The sequence below is a fragment of the Ischnura elegans genome, chromosome 7, assembly GCF_921293095.1.
Source record: "Ischnura elegans chromosome 7, ioIscEleg1.1, whole genome shotgun sequence".
Lineage (NCBI taxonomy): Eukaryota > Metazoa > Arthropoda > Insecta > Odonata > Coenagrionidae > Ischnura > Ischnura elegans.
This window is the reverse complement of record NC_060252.1, coordinates 27,291,884-27,310,012: the sequence shown is the minus strand read 5'-3', so window position 1 is coordinate 27,310,012 and position 18,129 is coordinate 27,291,884. Positions and strand designations below refer to the sequence as shown.

The following is an 18,129-nucleotide window of genomic DNA, read 5'->3' as shown; positions in this document are numbered from 1 at the left end:
CCCACCGTGGTGACGGTACGCGAACGGAGCGCCACGCGAATGGGAACGTGCTATATCGCCATCCCGGAGGAGTATGCGATTCGAGAAACCTCGCTCATTCCGGACGGTGTCTCCCCTTATCCCTTCGACAAGACTAAGACGACCTTAACACACATTTAAGACGAAAACAATACGGCGAGCGAGGAGACACATCGTACATTAACGGCACGAGCGCGACACGCATGCGCCTTGTCCCGAGGCTTCCATCAACGCTGAACCATTTCCAACTCTTCCTCTTCATCAACATGCCACCTTGTAAGCCGCCTCAAAAGACAGTTAGTTGGAGGGAGGTGTTGGAAAATTAACATGAAAATTAATGAAAAGAAAGGGAATGCGAAACAAAATTTTTAGCTGATGTGAGATATTTCCTATGCCTTATTCGATAGGCATAACATCCATTTTATTTTAATGTTTGTGTCGGATCTTTTAAATAACGCAGTTCTAAGGCGTTCGTGTGTATTATCATGTTCTCTGTGTCACCCCGTAAGACACCTGTTCTTAATTATTCAGGAATCTAATCCTAGCACGCAGCCTCCGAGTATCTAGCAGCTCCCAACCTAGTTCGTGAAAATCTAACGATTTCTCACAGCGGGTATAAGGGTAAGAGTGTAGCATCACGGAAGATACTGAATCCCACACCTATGCTTGTGCCCTGGCACTGTGAGCTCGTGACATTTTCCAGAATAACGGTTTCTGCACCGATGTTTTAAATTTAACTCGCTTTGAACATACTAAACGAAATATCAATGTCTATCCGATTAGCCGATCTGAATGAAATTTGCCATACCACGCTAAAAGCTTTGAGGTGGCTCACAGGGTGAAAAAAGAGATTCAGATGAAGTAACTTGAACATATAATCAAACCAAAATGCCACCCAGAGCCACGGCAAAGGATGAAACACGACGCGAGAAAATTTCAAGATATTTTCTCCGAATCCAGAGAACTCCTTGAAAATGATGCGTTAGAGTTAAAATCTTCCGGGTCCATAATAAAATTCCTGGAATTCTGCAGAGTATGCTATTTCTTCCACCAGCCCCCGAATCTACAAATGACAACTGTCACCAGTTGAAGCAAGCGAGAGTACGTCCGATGTTAAAAAAAACAGCCTTGATGATTGTAATTTTGCGGTTTAGCTGCACTCCCTCCTCATGTTAAAACACGATAGGGAATCACATGAGAGGGGAGAAGAGGAAAATATCACGGTATTTAAATGAATCGAGAATCCGATATCGATTCAGACCATTGGCGATACAAGATAGTCCAGAAAAATTCGTGATTCGTCCTCCGATAATAAATAGAACAAAAGATTGTGACCGATTGTTACCATATCATTACAATGACATTATATTACAATACAACAATAACAATACAACATTAACTTTAATAAATAAAAGCAACATCTAGATTACTACTATTATATTTCAGATTACCTCCTTTTTATCAGATAAGTTGTAAATAAATGCTACATCACGATATTTCTATTGTGCCCGACATGACGATATTTATCGTCCTATTGTAAGTTATCATAATCGCCGATTATCGATACTGGAAAACTTTTGTACTCCAAGAATGAGTTTTTAACATCGCCAAGGGCCAGGAAGAGGGCTTCGCCATTTCGAGGGAAACGCGGAAGTGAGGTCATCATCATCCACGGATGGGGGACGCTCCGACCCACTCGCGGGCGAAGCGAAGCCGGCCATGCGTATGCGCGGTCGCCCGCCGCGGACTCGCATGAATGGAGGCGCAGGGAAGGAGGGGAAGGGGTGGTGTTGCAAATGGTATGGAAGGGACGGAGGTGGGAGAGGGAAAAGCAAGGAGCAGCCTTCAATCACGGAGAGGCGAAGGTCGAGAGCGGGGAGAAATAATGAAGGAAAAAAAGGAAGAAGAGCGAAGTGCACGGGTGTTCGCCCAAACAAACGCGCGCGAGCCGCGGCAATCTGCGTGCCCTTGCCTGACGAACGAATGACGCGTGGAAAAAGGCCGTAGTGTACCTACCAGCAGAGGTGGATGATAATGGATGGTGGGGGTGAAGATAAAGGCGAGGCGAGGATTGGTAAACATGCAGATGGAATTCATTACGTTTCCGCAGGTTTCACAAGGATAAGCTGCGTGGAACTCTAGACGCTTCATCTGGTGAAATAGTTTCAATGTTTAGAGAAGTACAATCCCATAATTCACAGCGTTCGCTGTAATCACTCTAAACACAGCAAATTCAAATAAAATAACACCAGCGGTTTTTTTTATTTCTTTCGTGTGGATCAAAAATTATGTGAGGAAGTTTTCTGCATTCCGTATTTCTCAATTTTTTTGTGACTCATATAAAAATATTTTCAACGTTACACTGCCCACTCTAAGTGAAAATACTGTTATGCCAATTGTATATTGAAATCATCGTTAAAACTGACGCATGATACTAAAAAAATTAAGCAACCGAGGAAAACATCACATCCAAGTACATCTAAATAAGCTTAGATGTATTTATAGAGAAATAAGTTTAAAAAAAGGGTGACGCTCCGACCAACTAACGCTCAGATTTTTTAGTACTGATGTCCCATTGACAAAGGCAGAGTTACATATTTCTAAACGTGTGGCTCTGAAAAAACGATAAATTCGAAGGGAAAATAAGGACTTCTTGCATTACAAAATGAAAATAACAAGGGAGAAACTTCCAAGAGTCCTCAAACGGTCCTTATATTTACATCACAACTGTAGGTCGCCACTCCTATCTTCAATAGGGAGTTGAGTCGTAACTTCGTTACTTCCAAATGATAATAGCAAATGCTGCGAGGAAGTATGCAAAGTAAATCCTTTGGATTTAGTACCGCTTGTGATCCATTCGAGCAAAGTAACAACGGGCAAAAGGGATTCAAAGAACTTTACTTTAACTATTCAAAATAATATACACAAGCCCAAATATAGAGGAAAAGAAATACAATTTCCTACTATACGGTATAGCATTTTAAAGCCATATCTCACGCTTTAAAATTCCTACACGTTGAATATAATGAAAGAGGCATTCCGCGAATAAATTCAAATAATTGGTGGGAGATACACATAGCATTTCTGTGCCTCCAAACAAGGTCATCGCCAGACTGCAATAAAACAGTCAGGGCCATTGAAAACATCTGACGTCACCGAAACAACTGGAGCACGCTTCTCTCATCGCTGCCCAATGGAGCAATCTCGTCGGTTCATTAGTCGGAGTCTCGGAAAGATTCCTGGAAAGCTTCACGAGCTGAGAAACATTTGGCTGTCGTGTGAGCGAGAGAGGCCGGGCGAGACTCGCCGAAGGGCGGCAGCACGATTCGCCAACTCGAGAGAGAGAGAGAGAGTGCGTGGGAAGGAGGCTCAGATGCATCGAATCAATCAAGAGGAGAGGAGAGCGCACATGATAGGAAAATGAAATGATAATAATCAAGAACATAGGGATCGCACCTTCCTGGTTACGTTCAAAGTTCATAAGCGCCTATCGTGATGATTACTGGCGTGAGTCCGTTAATTGTATGATAATTTAACATGTTTTACGGGTCATTAAGAATGACAAAGATAGAAAATGCTTTCTGAAAGACGTTTATATATTAAAATTTACTTTTCTTGCAATTTCTAGGGCGCATGATACTTTCTATTTGTTATGAATTCTTTCCAATATGGAAAATAAAAGAATTACATTTTGCGAGGTCTACTCGTGATATTTGATCCGGCTTTTAGATATAGTTATTTTTCCATAGGATGTGTTCGCTTAAAAATTTTTCCCCTAACACATATTTTACTAAGTACAGGGGTACCATTTTGAAGCAACAATTTTGTAGAAGAATCCGGAATTCACTAGGTTCCAGACGCATAACATGATAAATGGAAACAGTTCCGCTTGAAACTATTACAAAATGAAAGGCATTTCGTAATAGTTTCATTGCTAAATTAATCTCCAAGACTCGAAAAAGAGACTAAATAAAAACCAGTAAAATTCACCAATACACCAGTTTTATGTGTTTTTAGGCTCAAGGTCGGGGTAACACTCCATTTCGCCGCATCTGAAATGTCGATCTAAGCACATTCGATGGACGCCAGACGCTAGTCAAGACTCCCTCGGTCGGATGCCACGGATTCAGAGAAAACGGGCGGAAGAGAGGAGACAGCGTTGAATTCGCTAGCGCGCACCACCGGGCATCGGGGGAGACCCGACTCCCGGCACGACCCCCACCGCCGACCTCCAGGGCCCACAAACGAAGCGAGGGACAGAATTACGGGGGCGGTTGTAATGGGCGGAGAGGAGACAGACAGTGCGCGAACGAAGAAAGGGGACCAGTAGAGGAGGAACGTCCAAACTCGCAGGGTAGGATGATGTTAGACGTTGAATAGCGTCAGAAGTTCTTAATCCAACCTCCATCGAAGACGTTGATACGAGAAACGCATTTATGCCATTTCATAACAACTTCAAAATATGCTCCTCGAATTGATGTAATGAGCATGAAAATTCTGGATGACTTGCCCAAAAGATGCTAATGCGACGCGCAGAACCCGAAAGGCGAATGTTTATTTATTTCTGTACCACCGAAAACAGCATCATTAGCCCCTTACATCGTTTTTTTTAACTTAAGAATTAAACGTACAGGAATATCCATACTCTGGACAGTGATAGCCTACCCAGACGGGACTCGAACCCGCGACTTTTTTTTGTGTGACAGGCAAGGACTTTACCCTGCCGTCACCGAAGCCGTTAAGGTTGAACGCGAAGTGCAAAACTAATATCACAATCAACTTAAGTACAAAAAAACATCAAGAGCTACAATTAATGCCTCAAAAGGATATTAGCATTTTTTACGATCATAATATTGAGTTTCCCTTGAAGATGATGTAGAAACATCGACGCGTAGGCCGGAATAAATTTTATAATCTCGGAAAATTCATCACGCTTGGATCTTCGGATTTTAGCCTCAAGGGGACTGCGGATAGCGAATTTTACCGCAATCTATCAAAACATTACGCCACTCTAGAGAGGGGGTTCACCTCGAAAAAGGAGTGTGGCCGAAATTCGTCGGTGAGGCAGAAAAAAGAGCAGACAGGAGACGAGGCAGGGCGGGGAGTTGTACGGGAGGGAGTTTAAGGGGTAAAACGGGAGGGAGGGCGAGGAGAAGGGGGCGGAGGTGGAGGGGAGGATGAGATGTAATTTAGGACGAAGGGCAGCTGCCTCTTGCTTACCATTTCGCGACGCCGTTTGTCATGGGGCTCCGCGCGCACACCACCATCGCCCCCTCCCGGCAAAACCTAAATGATGGCTTCCTTCCAAGAGAGGAGCATCACGGGGAAAGGGGTTGAGAGGAGGGGAGGAGGGAGGTGTGGTGCTCTGAGTTCACAGACAGACATATACACACCCACGCCCCCACACGTATCCCCTCCCCATCCCACCATCTCCACAGCCACTCACGTGGACCTCGTGGGCATTACGAGGAGGAAGGGATTCACCCCCTCCCCCTCTTCTCCATCACTCCCTTCGCCGCGCAACACGAGTACCAGCGGCGTTGCCATTTCAGCTCATCCCGCCGACGACGTGGTGCTGTACCGTTCCTCCACTCCCGACAAGTGCCAAGCTAATAGAGCAGCATATTCAGCGTGTAATAATACACGTTGCAGACCACATTTTATTCGCGATGGCAGGCAAGTGTTATTCATTCCAACATTTCGGACGGAATAATGCAGCCAAAATCGATCGACACAACAAATGTAATTCGAAAGGGAGAGCAACAGCTACTTTTGAAACTAAGAAGCACTTTCTAGCAGTAAAACGGCCATGATACGAATAATGACCATGGTTTCGGCATTCTGTCATTTTCAAGGTATTAGACTGAATTTCGACACCAAGGTCGGTAGTTGAGTTTTAAAAGTGTGGAAATAACCAATTTGTACCTTATATTCTTTCAAAAATAAAACTAATTTCCACCAAGTCAAGCCTGAAAATATTTCATATTTTCAAGCAAATTTAGGGGGAAGTGCGTAGAATTTTTTTTGCAATAATGTCCCTAGCGACAAATGATCTTTAGTCGATCGTTCATAGAGAGGCGTTCATTGCTGGAAGTAATCGCTCACAAGTATGTAAAAAGCAGCAAACTACGCGGAGCCGATGAGTAGCGAAGAAGGGACTCTGTAGGACTGCATGACGTCATCAAGTTATCAATGAAAGGGTTTGGGCAGTCGATATTTCGTCGCTAATACCCAGTGACGTAAGCGAAGAATGGAAATATGAAAAAATTAACAGATTTTTACCCTTCAAACTCCATCACAATCGACATTTTTGAATTGGTTAATAAAAAAAGGCATTATAATCTTGACCGCCTCAGTTACCTTAGCCCAGCGATTGCAAATTACCTGATATTAAACTCTATTTTATGAATTTGGACCGCATAAATCTCTCGGAGTAGGCCGCAACCCTATCTCATTAATGAATAGAACCATCGGCGCTGATTGCACCATTAAAATCAACTACATCGTAAAGTGAGCGGAAAATCAATTCCTCGAGGGAAAAAACCGGATTGGATTTTTTTTAACGGAGGAATTGAATCGCCCGCTGCGAGCTAGGAAGTTGCCTCGAGCTGGCGAAACGCTCTCAGCTGACAAGAAGCACAAGGGCACTGCAGAGACAAGTGTCCAGAATGAAGCAACTCACGTGTAAGCGCCAATACTAAAACAATTTACAAACAGTACAACCAGAACTAAGGTAAAAATCATGCCGAAGGAAAGCAACAACCATTGGCGATTAGATTCGCTTTTAGTTAACGGTTGACTTAAGGTAAGAACGAAGTATTCTATCATTATGACCAGTGCAGTAGTTGGGAATAAAATTTAGCCGGTACACACCTAAATTTGCCAACAGCTGAACATGTATTATACATTCGGCCGCGATTGAAATGTCAAACTCAAACTCTTATATTAGTACCAAGTTGTACCACGAGATAACTCTGAACAAGTACATAATCATTTTATAACTAATTACTTCAGGCTTTTTCGATAATATTCCGATTTCCGACTCACATAATCATTTTCCGATTTTTCTACCTGAAATCCATTGGACAATTTACGGCAGGGCTATTTTTTACAGATTTTAAAAGGTAGTTTAACCGGTACGCTTATAACGTGTTTGGATTTTAGGGGATACGCTGTACCGGCTCGTACCGGCCCAACTACAGCACTGATTATGACAATGGTAATGTTCATCCTTCAATTTCCGCAAATTTTGAAACATACTTAAATTCGGTATCACGTCAAATTTTATCTCCGAATTATGAAAACTTAAAAGATAAAATATATTAATTTTTCAGTAACACTGCGCATGGTAAAGTAACCGTTTAGAAACTTATGTTTGAGCATTCACGAGGCAGTTTATCCAAGGATTTATGTCATTCTTAGTCGAGTGGTCAGAATTTATACTTTAAAACTTGCGTTCTTCGTGCGTTTTCTCTCATGTAAGTGAAATGGCAAAGTATATTTGTAGCTTGGGAGTTGGTAATGTCATATTGTGCAGAGAGGAATAGGTAGGTATGGTGGCTACTGGTAGAGTGTTAGCTTCCTACCCTTAGGGTCCGGGGACCATTACTGGTGATTTTTCAGAGACTGCCCAACCACTCATTGAGTGCTTAGTAGAGGGGACTTGAAATACAGCACTACGTTCATAAGATGGGATGCAAAGCCATGGTACCCTTTGCGTCTTTCCTCGGGAGCAGTCAAATACAGACTCTCTCCAACCTAATGGCGAAAATTACCTCAGCAGTCGGTCACTTCATCCAAATACCTTACCATACCCAGAATCACATGTCTATTATTATCAGTCCCTTGCATTAGATTTACACTAAAGTTGACACAAACATTTTACCTATGATTTCCGCATGTCCACGACTACAGACACATTTTTATTTTATCTCATTCATTCCCATCCCACCGAAAACAGCATATTTGGCCTTTTACAATGCGGTGTTTAACGTGTTGAAAAATTACACGGGATCGGGAGTAGTCCACAATATAATAGTCTCCGGGTGCTTTTATTCAGACCCACAGCGTAAACTTAGCCGTTTTCACGCAACACCTTTAAAATGTCTCCGTGCTTACGACGTAAATCCGTATTCATTAATTAATTTTTCCATTCCAAGACCGCCTACGCAGGCTTTCAACCGAATACAGACGAGTGGGAGAATTGAAGATAAAGAGGTGAAAGCCGAAAACAAATCAAGGGGAAATGAAGAATGGATTTCGCAAAAATAAGGAATTACCCAGACACGAGAGGGAGGGGGCAAGGAAATGCGTAGGAAAAGTTCGCTTATAAATTTCCCACGGTAATTCCACCGAGATTGAAGAGGCCGCCTGAGGAAATTCCGAGAATTACTTGCAAGGGAGAAAAAAATGTCAAGCACACGACTTTCTTCATATGCACGATGGACTTTAATCCACGGTAATTGGTTCTCGACCATAAATAGAGTTACAAAATTATTCCTCTCCACTGAGTTAGCACTGGCCGCCTCCGAGCAAAAGAATTTCTCGGCGAGAAACCTCTTCCGTCACAAAAGAAAAATATAGCGAGGCCGATAAAAAAGGAGAAACTATAATTATAGACTTGATTTAAAGAGGTGGTAGGCACATTTAATTACGAAGGCATGAAAGGAAATAGTCTCGGTTGAGTGCGTATCGGAGAAGATTCAGGAAATTACGGTAAATCACATGAGTATATGAGTCACGTAATGAACGCTGATTAGAGCATTTTTAGTACCTTATTCTCGAATTAAACATCAATCACGTTTAACTCAACATTGATATTTGAAGACCCTTACATAAACAAATGAAAAATAAATAAATGAAGTAAACGGTTAACGCGCAACAATAAACTAAATTTTATCAGCAATATACGCATTCAAGTCTAATTTATCAATAGCAATCATAATTAAATAGGGATAGGCATTTTCCAAGCCTTTGTCTCTCCCTAGTACTTCTGTATCACGACGCGGCTTCATTCATCGCAACGGTATCGGATATTTTCGAGTACGCACACCAGCTATCGACAAAGCAAGCGCTTCTTACGATTCCGCGAACTGCAATTCGCGAAAAAGTGGACACTGACTATGCCTAAAGATATATTTCCGAGTATTCTCTAATCCTGCGCTTTATAACTTCGTATGAAGCTACAGAACGTGGAATTAACAAACTAACTAAACTTTATGCAACGTACCACACGACATTTGCACATTTTATCCACGTCTCCACATCAAAATTTTCCATGGAAATCTCGAATCCCGTGTCCCGTACTCGGAAAAGGGACGAGTCAGTTTTTTCCATGCGTAACGTCGAAAGATAGGTTATTTGGAGGAAGAGACAGACAGCTGAGGCAATTAGAGCCAGAGTGCAGAGAGAAACCAGGCGTCGTCGTTCGCTTGATCTCCACCAATTCTACATGCATGTACTAGCTCTCTAGGATACTATATAACCCGCTAGCCGTGTCAATAGGCGTGTGGCGGGAGATGTTAAGACATCGGTTATTAATTCTTACGAGAACATTACAAACTCAACCCATGCCAAACGCCTGTTGAGGCGAGTTGCGGTGCACTGTGTGCATGTAGATGAGATGAACAACATTTAGTCACGCGTAGAAAACAATTAGACTGATCGAGTTCGACCAAGCATTGAATTCCTTCATTGTTCAGAGTAAAAACGAATTTCTACACCAATCTGTTCGTCATAACATGTACAGTATTTTATCGTTTCTATCGGACACGGAAATTTAGTGCGGTAGGAAAATGACGGTCTCCGAGTAGCTCTGAAAAATATTCATTATTACTTTCTCAAGCAATCTAAGTTTAGCACGAAGTCTTCGAGCCTCTTGCGGCTTGCAGCTTTAGTACTCTTGTAAAAGTAACGTCTGTAAGTCACACTCTGTAGTCGAGGCAATTTTTAAGGAAATGCGCAATGTGTCCTTATATTATATATATTTACTCTGTAACTGAAAAAATATGTCACAGGAGCAGCGACAAAATGTCCTAAGCGTAGGACAGTGGAATGAATTCGTGCCCTCTGCTAAGCTTTATACCAAGTAGTCATCGGGTTTCCATAGAAAAGATTAGCGATTAACTGGCTGTACGACAGATTTTAAGGATGCAAATGAAGAGATTTCACAATAAGGCATACGTTCCCATCGTAATATGCATTTGTGATAGTATAAAATTAAAATTAAGTAAAATGGTCACTTGATGACCTTCAGGCATAAACAATCTAAAATAAACAATACATAAAACCACGCTCTAGGGGATGAAAATAATTCCCAGGGAGGTTCGTCACCAAGAACTTGGTCTTTTGAATCGGTTTTTGCGAGGGCAACTGAGGGTACTTTACTTTGATTTCAAATACTTTCGATATACTTTCTTTCACGGTTGTACTCATCTGTACAACAAGACCGTACACTGTACGGTGTACATAGCAAACATTTTCGCGGAGTTTCGTTGGTGAAGGGGTGCATTTCGGGAGGGAGGATGTTCAATTGGAGATAGTACAATTAAGACATGCGTAGTACGCGTACAAGCTTATTGGGGGACACTGAGCCCTCACACCCCTCCATCACGACCTTGATGTCTCCATGCATTTACCTTTTTCCTACCGATTGGGTTTCTCTGTTCTGTGGCCCTTTGTGGCCTAAGAAGCGAAGGATAGTTGGATCAAGATAACGCCATACGCATACGTATCGTGTTAAAATAAAATTTTCGGCGTACTTATCGCCGAAACCAAAACCAATCCTTGCCTCACAACTTTGGAGTGGCTAGATATATAAGTATCATTAAGATGAGCAAGATGATCACCGCGTGAATACTGGGCGAACCCGCGAAGGACGGACCCCGCCCGGATTGCACCAATTTTTTCCTCCGACACCCCCCACAAAAAAATGTCACCCACTTTCATCTCCCCCCGCGGTGCTTTAATCAACGTCCGGGGATCGAATCATGCCGATTACTTACTCTTTCGTCGAGAGGAATAAATAAATCGCGTTTAGAAATAAACGAGCCGAGAGGGCCGGACCGTATTTCACATCTGTCATCAAAGCGGGACCATTAATTTGACACAACATGGAGAGGGAGCAAGGGAGGGGAGAGTGGGAGGGGTTGGAGTGGGGGTGGGGGAGATTTGGGGTTGAAGGGAAAGGGTGAGGGAGGAGGTTTGAAGAAGGATGTGACGGAAACGGGGACCGTGGGAGGAGGAGCCAGGGTCGAAAATTGCAACGGGAGGGACCAAGCGCAAATGGGAGCGAGACAAACCAAAGGCAATTTATCGCCCAGCAATATGTTTGGATAAAGAGGACAGAGGGAGGGAGGGAAAAGTCATTTTCTAGGTACTGGACAAAAAAAATGGCCGCGTACAAACTGTATGAGGGTAGAGGAGTATAGAATCGCGGGACGAGAGAGTTTAAAATACGCCGGATGGGTGAGAGCAACAATCGAAGTTCGCCAAGTCGATACCTCCACTGTACAAACGCTCAACAATCGCCCACCGAATAAAATCCGCAGAAAATTTACGCAGTGGAGGTATCGAAGTATTACCGCGGTCATCTCGCTCATCCAAATGATACTTGTCCATCTAGCCACTCCAAGTTTGTGGGGCAAGGTATTGGTTTTGATTAGCGATGTGTACGACGAAAACTTTATTTTAACAGGATATACATGCGCCTGGCGTTATCTTTATTCAAGTATACTTCGCTCCTTGAACCACATAGGGCGGTAGATATATAAAGAGGTACACGGCACAAATAGTAGAAATCCCATGAAGAATGGGTTTGGACACACACTTCAAGACAATTCGGTTTAAATCAGAGTGAAACCTTCCAATATAGAATAGTTACCATGATCCGCACCTTCACGTAACGGGGTAATAAGTGGGGTTAATACCAAAAATAAATTACAGATATATATTAAAAATGCCGAAAAGAAGAAGTAATTAATTTCCGTACCAGTAACCTTTTTCACATAAACAACATTTAACACAGCCAACGGTGCGCATGCGCCAATTTTTAAACTTCCTTTTGTAAACTGGCTGGTTGTGGTGAGTTTTGACGGTTTTGACTCACCCGTACAGCTCTGTACACGCGCCTTCGGCCCTGATATTTAGTGGATGAAAATACAACTTCTGCCTGATAAAAATTGTGGTTATGCTCATTGGATCACATTTTGTGAATGAATTAGTTTTTTATGGTTATATTATATAAATAATAAGATAGACATGCATAATATCCGTAAAACTCCACAAGCTACATGACTCAGCAAAAAGAGAAAGAAACATTCTATCGTCAGGCTGACAAAAACTTCGTTTAAAGCAAGGGCAGTAATTCAAAACACAGCCTTTAGCTAATTCTAGTTTTTGGTGCGACCTACAACAATAATTTGAATATTAGATAGACACAGCGTAAGAAGAAAAATACCAATCACTCTCCATAAAGCAAAAGAGACAGTCACATTAAAATAAAGAGCTTAAGATAAATTCAGTTACGAAACTGTTTGGTATTGCATGGGAAAAACTTAAGATTTGTTTCAACCTCGTCCTGACTGAATACAACATTTTTGGGGGAAATGTGTACTAAGTTTTGATGAAAACAACCATGAAAATGATTGATTTTGTTATTAAGTGTCTGTTTCAGGAATACATACTTTCAATGAATCCTATCACGACATTGTACCCTCGAAAGCGTCACGAAGAAATTAATAATTCTGAAATCAGTGCCTAGTCCACAATAATCCATCCCTCAGTTGTTGAAGGCAATAGAGCAGGAAACAGGCTGTTTTTTCCTCAAGCTAATAATCTGAACTGTCTATTAGATATACGTACACTCCCAATCAAAGACCTAAAGCACATTTGGAGCCACAAAATAGATAAAATTCTGCGCAATTTCATTCGTCTCTCAAATTCTGTCATCATTTCTCCAAGCTTAAAATTACGAAGGTTTCAACTGCCGGGTGGTTGGTTTCATTTTCACGCCTCATGGGTTCACGGAAGGAGAATATTCCACGCTTCAAAGGTTTTTTATTGAGACAATTACCTTGAGTCGCGACGCCTAAACACACCAGCCTTATTTTCAAAAAATAACCTAGCACAAATCTTGAAAACGCATTAAAAAATGAGAAAGGAAGAGACGAGGCATTTCGAAAATTGCTTTCACTTATGATGGAGATATACAGGAAGCCAAAATAAAAAAAAAAAGTTTTCGTTCAATTTTAACGCGCAATTTTCTAAAGCCCGTTCCAAAAACAACAAGGAGCACTGAGCACGAAGAACTCTGTTTCATGGGATCAAAATAGAAAACAAAATGATTTTAAAGAACTCAAGTACATAACTACCATAAATAAGAAAAATTAAATCAATGTTTATCAAGTTTGAGTAAAATATTAGAAACAATACTGATTAAAACCTTAATATATACCCTTGATACTACTCTAGTCGTCTATCCAAAACTTCCTCAAATATAATTTTAAAAAACTGTAGCTTCGTGAAGATTTCAAGAAATATTTACTGTTATTGGTCAAACTATAACTACAATAGTTTTGATGCAGCTACCAATGAAGTTCTCTTTTATCGAAGTATTACCAGGTTTGCTTTCATGCCGTTCAATTTACATTATTGTCCAATTTTAGATTCGAGAAGGCAATTTTGATTGGGTAGACCTCTACAAAATATCCTCAGTTCAAAATATCACGCAAAAGACGGTTAAAACATATTATCATTGACAAGTTCAACCAATATTAATGTAAAATCCTAAATTCCTCATAACGGTGAGAAAATAAAAGTGATCGTATTATCTTTATTATCGAATAGATGCAATGCAACAGCTAGTAAGTGCCGTCTACATCGAAAATATCGAAAGCCCTTACAAATCCCAGAATCGGGCTCGCATAATGATGGTTATATCAACATAATTTACAATAAATCAAATTGGGCGGGACAGAGCCTATTGTTATCCACCACTATGTTCGTTCTGTCGTCAAACGATGAAGTGAAGACAATAAGACAATGCCAAAACATGAACGTAATGTTCGACTCAATAATTTGTGACTCAAAACAAAGACTCAGCGAAAAGATTTCTAAGAAATGTGAGAGCATTAAGGCCTTATCGACGCGAAACAGATGAGCGAGAACAATTCCAGGCAAGGCCATCGCCGCAATTGACGAGGCAGTTATGTTCTCAATGGCTTCTTCCTCCTCGGAAGAGAATTAGGAGGAAAAGCGCCCTTTCCAAGAACTCGGAATGACTGAAAGCCAGAGCCAACATTCGCGATCTCAAATATCGTGTTGAAACTGAGGGGAAAATTTTACGTCTGACATCTAGCGGAAAAAAGTATAACATTGTGGCCTCGAGGGGATATCACCACAGTAAATTTCCTAGTGGTTTAGCCATGCGAAAGGTCGATCACAAGAAAATTCCAGTGCTCTCAAGCTGGCCCTTGGTCCATGGGCTTAATGGTCTCAACAATCACATATAAAGAACTAAAAGTGCGACTAGGCTGACCCTAAATATATATATAAGTATATCTTTATTCCTTCAACGCATATCATCAGTATGCGAATGAAAATATATGAATGGCGATGAAATGTACGATAAAATTAAAACTAGTAGAGAGCATTGTAAAAATGTATTTGACATCATTTTATTCGTACGAATTGGATACTGCTGATTCTCGTAATTTTTAAACTTCGACCACATAAATTACAGTATCTTAGTTAAAGCTTGGTTAGTTATTTCCAAATATGTATGTCAAGCGAAAACGCGTTTGCGCCAAAAAAAGAAGGGATGACATAACGAAAAAAAATAAAAATATTCATAAAAACTTCAAATGAAATAAAATTAAGAAAAACTTCTAAAATAACCAGGACACCACCAGGCCAAACAAAAAGGACGGATAAGTTAACGAACATACAAAACACATGAGTAAACAGAATATATGAAACGGAGAATCGAACCAACATTATGTCACGAATTGGCGATCCAGGTACGTACAATCCATTCGGAAACTGCTGACAGATCACGGAAGAAGAACAATAATGGGATAGGAGAGACAAACGTTGTTAGCGAGAGACAAAAGAGGACGCCACACACAAAAAACACACTCTGATATTTACCAATCGCATGTCCGCTGCGATACATGTCCATTTCGTCCATGGGGGGAGTGCTTCTTACTTGCATGAAACCGATTTGCAGCTAACCATCCCCCGCAACCAAAAAGCTTAGACTTCTCAATGCTCATCGATCACCTACTCACCTGGAAGAAGACAGAAAAAAATCACAGAATTAAAAACAAATGCATGGGTATTAAAAGAAAAAAGAGATAAAAAAAGAAAAACGACACAATTTGTCAAATATTACACTTTATTATTATTATTACAGTATGCTACCGATAAAGGTAAGTTTCCGGGGAGAGCTAAAGTATTCTGGGAGCATCCCTTTCCTACAATCACTGCCCTCTACAATTCACTGTCAGGCCTACTCTCTTACAATCTATCTAAAATCCTCTTCTCTTCCTTCCCCTCCCTCGTTTACCTAACATTCTACCCTCTAACACTGTTTTCAACATCCCCTCCCCGCTAAGTACTCGCACCAACCATACCTTCTGTCTCCCCCGTATCTCCTCTAAAAGCTGCCTCTCCTCACCCACCATGTCCAGCATTTCGCCGTCCCTCCTCTCCGTCCACTTCACCTTCTCCATTCTTCGCCACACCCACATCTCGAATGCCTCTAGTCTTCTCTCGTCCTCCTTCTTAAGTGTCCCCGTTTCCGCACCGTAGAGAGGTACACTCCAGATCAAACTCTTCACTCACCTTTTCTTTATACTCTTACATAACGATCCACTCATGAGCTCCTTCCTGTTCATGAACGCCTCCTTTGCTAATGCAATACTCTTCCTGATCTCCTTAATAGTGTATCCGTTTTCATCTAACGTGGTGCCTCAATAGTATAATTGCTCTACTAGCTCTATAAGAAAAAAATTAAACTGCTTAATCGTTAGAATTAATTCTTACCAGATTTTTCTCGAAGCTTGCTTCCAATTTGCATCCAAAAAATCATAGAGAATCAAGGGTAGTTTGACGAATTAAAAAATCTTTCAAGCCTTCAATAATAATTATACAATTATCAATACGATACCATTCGTAAAAAATACAATTTTTATAAGAATATTTTCCAAGTATATTTTCCTCGCTAGCCAGACATACATACAGCCTACCTCCAACCATCTTATAAATTAACCCTACTGTCTCCCAACTGCAGACATGTTTATCAACCATTCTTCTTTTTCACATCCGTCTCTTATATCCAATTAAAACTTAGTCACTACTTCAGCTGCCGATTTTAAAATTATCCCATCAATATAATTGTATTCATCATCATCATCACTGCTCAGCAATCCTAGGATTGGTTTGACGCAGCTCTCCACTCAGTTCTCCTATCAGCTAATCTTTTCACACCTACGCATTTCTTCTCTTTCACATCCTTCTTTACTTGTTCCATATATTTTGCTCGAGGTCTTCCTTTTCCGTTCTTGCCTTCCACTTGTCCCTCGACGATTGTCTTCATCAGGCCATTATGTCTCAAGATGTGGCCTTTAAAGTTGTTCCGTCTTCTCGTTAAGGTTTTTATGAGGCTTCTCTTCTCTCCTACTCTTCTTAGGACTTCCTCGTCACTAACTCCGTCGACCCATTTGATTTTCATCATTCTTCTGTAGCACCACATTTCGAAGGCCTCTATCCTTGCTTTCTCCGCTGCGGTCATTGTCCATGCCTCACCTCCGTATAGAAGAATACTCCAAATGTATTGTAATGTAAAATAATTGTATTGTAATCCTAAAATTGGTGTATTGCATCCCTCAATTCCTCCCTTTCCCCAACAAGATTATTCAATTCCTCGATCTCCTTCTTCCTTATGTACTCCTATATTTTCCTTTGCCTAAAATACTTATCTCTTGGCTTGTTATTGCTACATTTTATGGCGTTGTCTACCTAATGTTTAATTCTCTGACGTATGGTGCTCTGAATGTTCCCATTCTTCCCAACACTAACCCTCTCTACTTCATCCGTTAATTTGATCTTCAAAACCCACCGACAAAACAAAGTCTCAAAGTCTTTTTCTGGCCAGCTTTTCTAGTGGTCCATGTTTCTGATCCGTAGATTGCAACTACAAGCATAAATGTTTCCAGCATTCATTTACTCTCAATTAAGCCTTTATTGTATTCCATTACATCCGAACTCGCATCAAGGGCCAAGCTCGGTCCAAAATCCTGGGACAACCAAGCTCACGAATCTTACCGCGTCACGCTCCATATTAGACAAGACTCCACGATAGCACGCCTCACATCAGAAGGGAAAACAAAGGTGCGAGCGACGTGATTCTCTCCTCCGCACGGCCAACAAGCCACGATTTAACATCCACCATTTCCCGCACACCAAACAACAGCGGTTTCGCCGGAGGCGTGAACGAGGAAGCACCGCCATATCACCTCAGCACACGCCGGTCGACGCGTGAGCGGCCGGCCGCGTGAGTTAAGATTCGGCGGGGGAAGGGACGCGGGGGGCGCTGAGGTCACGATGCGACATTAGAGGAGCCGCGACTCACTCACGAATGATATGGGAGGGTGGGGAATGAGGAAAGTAAGGTGATTTTCAACACCTCGACACGTGGATTCGGCCTCTTCACAATGTTTCGAGCGGCTGATTCTGATTGAGCTACGAAATCACGAAAACCCGGTAATTTTAGTTTCGCTGTTGGAATTATTACCGTTGCACAGTAATGCTGAAACAGGGAATATTTTCAGGTAATTAGGGCGGTAATGGTAGGTTATACGGAGCCAATACAGCTAGATTTCAAGTGGGAGGTGCACCAAAGTAACTGAGGCAGGCGAGATGTAGTGTAATGACATCCTAATTTAACGAAAAAGATAGATTTTTCTATAAATTTATTTAAAAACGTAAGAAGCTTTTCGAATGTCAGATCATTAAAAAAAATTGTGGAAAAATTGGAATCTCCCTAAAATCGTGGAATGTGCATCGTTAAAATTCGTCCCGTTCCGTTTCAACGGCTTGAATCCACTCATA

The 18,129-nt window shown here is 41.4% G+C and overlaps 1 protein-coding gene across 10 annotated transcripts in view; it reads right to left on the bottom strand.

Moving 5' to 3' along the window:
• LOC124162952 (transcriptional enhancer factor TEF-1) overlaps positions 1 to 18,129 on the bottom strand; it is a 796,250-nt gene that overhangs the window by 362,837 nt on the left and 415,284 nt on the right. For 9 of the 10 annotated variants that reach the window (XM_046539722.1, XM_046539723.1, XM_046539724.1 and 6 more), the window contains exon 2: positions 15,166 to 15,305. The exons of the other annotated variant lie outside the window; for it this stretch is intronic. In XM_046539722.1, coding sequence (XP_046395678.1) covers positions 15,166 to 15,229 — 64 coding nt within the window. In that variant the 5' untranslated portion in view covers positions 15,230 to 15,305. The remainder of the gene's footprint in view (positions 1 to 15,165; positions 15,306 to 18,129) is intronic. 10 annotated transcript variants of the gene reach the window in all.